A 7,890-nucleotide genomic window follows, 5' to 3' on the forward strand; every position below is an offset into this window, starting at 1 on the left:
AGTATACACAGTGATCTACTTCCTGATGATTTTAGATATAAATGATGACAACAGTATACACAGTGATCTACTTCCTGATGATTTTAGATATAAATGATGACAACAGTATACATAGTGATCTACTTCCTGATGATTTTAGATATAAATGACGACAACAGTATACATAGTGATCTACTTCCTGATGATTTTAGATATAAATGATGACAACAGTATACATAGTGATCTACTTCCTGATGATTTTAGATATAAATGATGACAACAGTATACATAGTGATCTACTTCCTGATGATTTTAGATATAAATGACAACAACAGTATACATAGTGATCTACTTCCTGATGATTTTAGATATAAATGACAACTTATGTTTTATATTTCACCTGAAGGGTGCGGCCAGCTACATGCTGGTCGTACGAAACAAATTTGTTTAGTAATTTGCCTTTGGATTTATATATATATATATATATATATGTCACTGTGTCACTTATGTTATATATTTCACTTGAAGAGTGCGGCCAGCTACATGCTGGTCGTACGAAACAAATTTGTAGTGATTAAAACAATGAAGTAACCAAGTTTTCTGCTGTTATTTTATTTATATATATATATATAAATCCAAAGGCAAATTACTAAAAAAATGACAATGCTGTGGGTATCAGTGGCTGGATCTCAATGGAGATACAAAAAAAAAAGCGAAAAGCTAAATCAAAACGATAAGGTAAAACAGCCAGAAAAGTTAGCAGAGCTTTCGGGCAACACTAGCCCTTCATCAGTGCAAGTGATATATATATATTATAATTTTATCATTTATACTGTACCATCTTCAGCATTGCAATTATAATATCATCTCACCATCATTTTTTTACCATCATCATTGTTATATCATTTTCATCATTGTTATATTGTATCAACTTTATCATTGTTAGTACCAGCTTTGTAATTGTCCTTCTTATACCATTCTAACATAATGTTACCACCATTTAATAACCACCGTTATAAGTTCAGTTATTCAGGGGTCAGTATTGGGGCCACTGTGCTTTTTGATTTACATGAATGATATGGAAGATGAGATTAGTAAGCAGTCAAACATTAGCAAATTCGCAGACGATACTAAACTTTCACATGCAGGCAATTCTGAAGAAGAAATTAAGAAAATGCAAGAGGATATAAACAAACTTCAGTCTTGGGCCGATAAATGGCAAATGAACTTTAATACTAACAAATGTGGTATTATGCATGTAGGCCACCGGAACACCCATCACAGGTACACCATGGATGGGAAACCGCTTAAAGACATTACCGAAGAGAAAGATCTAGGCGTATGGATACACCGATCATTAAAAGTTTCAACACAGTGTGCTGCTGCATCCAAGAAAGCAAATAGAGCGCTGGGTATGATCAAAAGAAACATCATATATAAAAATCAACACATAATATTGAGACTATATAAATCACTTGTACGCCCACATCTAGACTACTGTATGCAGGCATGGAGTCCTCAATTAGAAAAAGTTCAAGCACGGGCAACCAAAATTATTCCTAACCTGAAAAACCTACCATACGAAACTCGGCTACAAAGATTAAGACTCACAACGCTTGAAGATGGAAGGAGAAGAGGTGACCTTATACAAACATACCGCATTATAACACAGAAAGATAAAATTGAGCCTACAAAAATGTTTAAGAAAGCCGAGTATGGAAAGACAAGAGGACACTCGTACAAACTGAGAAAAGAAAAACCAAATCTGGACAGTAGGAAATTCTTCTACAGCCAACGTGTAGTGAATGACTGGAACAACTTACCACAAAGTGCAATATCTGCTCCAAACCTACTCTGTTTCAAGAAAGAGATAAATAAACACATGGGTTTATAATGGGCCAAAAAGCCCCCTTAACCCTGCCACACTCTATCGAAAGAAGATGGACTGTAGCGATTCAAGGTAAATTCAAGGTAAATTCATTATCTCAGTCTATTTTTTATATATATTCATTAAAAAAATGTTTCTGGAGGGAAAACCTCTTTTGAATACTATATTACGGGAAGGATCTAAATCTTCCTACTCCAATCCAGGAGTTCTTCTACGCATGCCTAGATATCTATCAACATCATATATGTATCGTATTTTACTTGCGGTCCGGCCATGTAGTATTTACTTGCACATCGCTATTTTATACCGTATTTCTATTATATATCGTATTCCCAGATCATCTCACAGCTATATAGGCTAATTTAACTATTCACATGAAATTAAAGTGAACCAAACATTTGCAGTAGTTAGATATCATAATAATCATATGCTGTAGGAAAAAGGAGGATCATCGTAAACGAATACTAATCATGCCTGGTATTCCGGAATCCACTGTTGTGCATATCCGTTTACCTGTATTATTTGTCATCCTTCAGGGCAGGTATTGTATGATTCCACTGTACATAGCCGTATACCTGCCCTGACGTATGACAAATAAGACATTTATTATTTGTCATCCTTCAGGGCAGGTATTGTATGATTCCACTGTACATAGCCGTATACCTGCCCTGACGTATGACAAATAAGACATTTATTATTTGTCATCCTTCAGGGCAGGTATTGTATGATTCCACTGTACATAGCCGTATACCTGCCATGACGTATGACAAATAAGACATTTATTATTTGTCATCCTTCAGGGCAGGTATTGTATGATTCCACTGTACATAGCCGTATACCTGCCCTGACGTATGACAAATAAGAAATTTATTATTTGTCATCCTTCAGGGCAGGTATTGTATGATTCCACTGTACACAGCCGTATACCTGCCATGACGTATGACAAATAAGACATTTATTATTTGTCATCCTTCAGGGCAGGTATTGTATGATTCCACTGAACATAGCCGTATACCTGCCATGACGTATGACAAATAAGACATTTATTATTTGTCATCCTTCAGGGCAGGTATTGTATGATTCCACTGTACATAGCCGTATACCTGCCCTGACGTATGACAAAATAAGACATTTATTATTTGTCATCCTTCAGGGCAGGTATTGTATGATTCCACTGAACATAGCTGTATACCTGCCCTGACAGATGACAAATAAGAAATTTATTATTTGTCATCCTTCAGGGCAGGTATTGTATGATTCCACTGTACATAGCCGTATACCTGCCCTGACGGATGACAAATAAGACATTTATTATTTGTCATCCTTCAGGGCAGGTATTGTATAATTCCACTGTACATAGCCGTATACCTGCCCTGACGTATGACAAATAAGACATTTATTATTTGTCATACGTCAGGGCAGGTATTGTATGATTCCACTGTACATAGCCGTATACCTGCCCTGACGTATGACAAATAATAAATGTCTTATTTGTCATCCTTCAGGGCAGGTATTGTATGGTTCCACTGTACAGCCGTATACCTGCCCTGACGTATGACAAATAATAAATGTCTTATTTGTCATCCTTCAGGGCAGGTATTGTATGGTTCCACTGTACAGCCGTATACCTGCCCTGACGTATGACAAATAAGACATTTATTATTTGTCATACGTCAGGGCAGGTATTGTATGATTCCACTGTACACAGCCGTATACCTGCCCTGACGTATGACAAATAAGACATTTATTATTTGTCATACGTCAGGGCAGGTATTGTATGATTCCACTGTACACAGCCGTATACCTGCCCTGACGTATGACAAATAAGACATTTATTATTTGTCATACGTCAGGGCAGGTATTGTATGATTCCACTGTACATAGCCGTATACCTGCCCTGACGGATGACAAATAAGACATTTATTATTTGTCATCCTTCAGGGCAGGTATTGTATGATTCCACTGTACACAGCCGTATACCTGCCCTGACGTGTGACAAAATAAGAAATTTATTATTTGTCATCCTTCAGGGCAGGTATTGTATGATTCCACTGTACATAGCCGTATACCTGCCCTGACGGATGACAAATAAGACATTTATTATTTGTCATCCTTCAGGGCAGGTATTGTATGATTCCACTGTACACAGCCGTATACCTGCCCTGATGGATGACAAATAAGAAATTTATTATTTGTCATCCTTCAGGGCAGGTATTGTATGATTCCACTGTACATAGCTGTATACCTGCCCTGACGTGTGACAAATAAGACATTTATTATTTGTCAGCCTTCAGGGCAGGTATTGTATGATTCTACTGTACACAGCCGTATACCTGCCCTGACATGTGACAAAATAAGAAATTTATTATTTGTCATCCTTCAGGGCAGGTATTGTATGATTCCACTGAACATAGCTGTATACCTGCCCTGACGTATGACAAATAAGACATTTATTATTTGTCATCCTTCAGGGCAGGTATTGTATGATTCCACTGTACATAGCCGTAGGCCTATACCTGCCCTGACGGATGACAAATAAGACATTTATTATTTGTCATCCTTCAGGGCAGGTATTGTATGGTTCCACTGTACAGCCGTATACCTGCCCTGACGTATGACAAATAATAAATGTCTTATTTGTCATCCTTCAGGGCAGGTATTGTATGGTTCCACTGTACAGCCGTATACCTGCCCTGACGTATGACAAATAAGACATTTATTATTTGTCATACATCAGGGCAGGTATTGTATGATTCCACTGTACATAGCCGTATACCTGCCCTGACGGATGACAAATAAGACATTTATTATTTGTCATCCTTCAGGGCAGGTATTGTATGATTCCACTGTACACAGCCGTATACCTGCCCTGACGTATGACAAATAAGACATTTATTATTTGTCATACGTTAGGGCAGGTATTGTATGATTCCACTGTACATAGCCGTATACCTGCCCTGACGGATGACAAATAAGACATTTATTATTTGTCATCCTTCAGGGCAGGTATTGTATGATTCCACTGTACACAGCCGTATACCTGCCCTGACGTGTGACAAAATAAGAAATTTATTATTTGTCATCCTTCAGGGCAGGTATTGTATGATTCCACTGTACATAGCCGTATACCTGCCCTGACGGATGACAAATAAGACATTTATTATTTGTCATCCTTCAGGGCAGGTATTGTATGATTCCACTGTACACAGCCGTATACCTGCCCTGATGGATGACAAATAAGAAATTTATTATTTGTCAGCCTTCAGGGCAGGTATTGTATGATTCCACTGTACATAGCTGTATACCTGCCCTGACGTGTGACAAATAAGACATTTATTATTTGTCATCCTTCAGGGCAGGTATTGTATGATTCCACTGTACACAGCCGTATACCTGCCCTGACGGATGACAAATAAGACATTTATTATTTGTCATCCTTCAGGGCAGGTATTGTATGATTCTACTGTACACAGCCGTATACCTGCCCTGACATGTGACAAAATAAGAAATTTATTATTTGTCATCCTTCAGGGCAGGTATTGTATGATTCCACTGAACATAGCTGTATACCTGCCCTGACGTATGACAAATAAGACATTTATTATTTGTCATCCTTCAGGGCAGGTATTGTATGATTCCACTGTACATAGCCGTAGGCCTATACCTGCCCTGACGGATGACAAATAAGACATTTATTATTTGTCATCCTTCAGGGCAGGTATTGTATGGTTCCACTGTACATAGCCGTATACCTGCCCTGACGTATGACAAATAAGACATTTATTATTTGTCAGCCTTCAGGGCAGGTATTGTATGATTCCACTGTACATAGCCGTATACCTGCCCTGATGGATGACAAATAAGAAATTTATTATTTGTCATCCTTCAGGGCAGGTATTGTATGATTCCACTGTACATAGCCGTATACCTGCCCTGACGTATGACAAATAAGACATTTATTATTTGTCATCCTTCAGGGCAGGTATTGTATGATTCCACTGTACATAGCCGTATACCTGCCCTGATGGATGACAAATAAGAAATTTATTATTTGTCATCCTTCAGGGCAGGTATTGTATGATTCCACTGTACATAGCCGTATACCTGCCCTGACGTATGACAAATAAGAAATTTATTATTTGTCATCCTTCAGGGCAGGTATTGTATGATTCCACTGTACATAGCTGTATACCTGCCCTGACGGATGACAAATAAGACATTTATTATTTGTCATCCTTCAGGGCAGGTATTGTATGATTCCACTGTACATAGCCGTATACCTGCCCTGACGTATGACAAATAAGACATTTATTATTTGTCATCCTTCAGGGCAGGTTGTAATGATTCCACTGTACATAGCCGTATACCTGCCCTGACGTATGACAAATAAGACATTATTATTTGTCATCCTTCAGGGCAGGTTGTAATGATTCCACTGTACATAGCTGTATACCTGCCCTGACGGATGACAAATAAGACATTTATTATTTGTCATCCTTCAGGACAGGTATTGTATGATTCCACTGTACATAGCCGTATACCTGCCCTGACGTATGACAAAATAAGAAATTTATTATTTGTCATCCTTCAGGGCAGGTATTGTATGATTCCACTGTACATAGCCGTATACCTGCCCTGACGTATGACAAATAAGAAATTTATTATTTGTCATCCTTCAGGGCAGGTATTGTATGATTCCACTGAACATAGCCGTATACCTGCCCTGACGTATGACAAATAAGACATTTATTATTTGTCATCCTTCAGGGCAGGTATTGTATGATTCCACTGTACATAAAATCAAGTAATAACTAGACCTGAATTTAAAATAAGTAGCTCAGCAGATTATGTTTTTTTTTTAAAATCTTCAGTTTTTGTTATCAACCATTAATGATAGATTGGACACCTACTTATTACTAATTTGTTTTTGCTGATATTTGATTTATCTTTTTTGTTCCTTCCAAACTGTTTTGGGACAGCATCTCAAGACTGACAAATTATAATCCTCTTACCTAGAATATACCATTTTGCATTTATAACAATCGCCCTTTATTGTTCATCATCATCATTAGCTTTACATTGATAACTCATTATGATGAGATCATTCAGATATATTCATTCTCAATCTTACAATACCTGCATTGAATAAGTCTTTCTGTAATAGATAATTGTAATTGCTATATTATAATATATTTATGTGCTCTGGTTTAAGATTACAAGCTCCTTGTCATCACCTAATAGACATTATTTTTCATTTGTAATGAATTCAATAAGATTATATAATCAGTGTGCAATAAGTTGTCAGTATTTGTTTTATATTTATATATTTGTAAATTTTTATATGTATTTTTGTATGTATGCCATTTTGAAAATAAATTTTCAACATATTTTATGATGGACCAATAAATAATATCTTATCTTATATTATACAGTATTATATTTTAAATATTGTAGAGTTCTATAATTTGAAATTAATTTATTATTTGTAAATATTAAACATTTTTATATTTTCAATTAATTTATTTGTAAATTTTGTATATTGTTATATTTAAAAACTATTATTTATTTTATTTATTACCATCTCCATAGATTATGTATTATTGTTGTAACAAGATATGGATAGTTATATTACTGAAGTTTTACAGAATTTTTTAACTTTTTAGATTTTTATTGAGAGATATTTTAGTTTATTTTGTTGGTGCTCATTATTTTGAGGAAATCAATTCTGCAAATGTAACAAGTAGGTGAATAAGTGCAATAACAACTTTCAAGATGTAATGCTGACATACATATTAATACATTTGATTGTAATTGTCAAACTTAATTTACTGTACAAGTGTTATTGTGTGTTTATCAAACTTAATTTACTGTACAGGTGCTATTGTCTGTTTATTAAACTTAATTTACTGTACAGGTGCTATTATCAAACTTAATTCGTGCATTTGTGGTAGAGAATTGAGAATACAGAAACGGTGCTATATAACCAGAGAAAACAATGAAATATATAAATGTATATGATAAAT

General features: G+C 35.8%; 1 protein-coding gene across 1 annotated transcript; it reads left to right on the top strand.

The window, feature by feature from the left end:
• The first annotated feature begins 1,048 nt into the window (after window positions 1-1,048).
• LOC144837362 (uncharacterized) lies at window positions 1,049-1,873 on the top strand. The gene has a single exon (XM_078692429.1). It carries the CDS (start codon window positions 1,049-1,051, stop codon window positions 1,871-1,873), a length of 825 nt encoding a protein of 274 aa, XP_078548555.1.
• The last annotated feature ends 6,017 nt before the right edge of the window (window positions 1,874-7,890 follow it).

Source organism: Antedon bifida, chromosome 3, assembly GCF_963402885.1.
Source record: "Antedon bifida chromosome 3, ecAntBifi1.1, whole genome shotgun sequence".
Taxonomy (NCBI): domain Eukaryota; kingdom Metazoa; phylum Echinodermata; class Crinoidea; order Comatulida; family Antedonidae; genus Antedon; species Antedon bifida.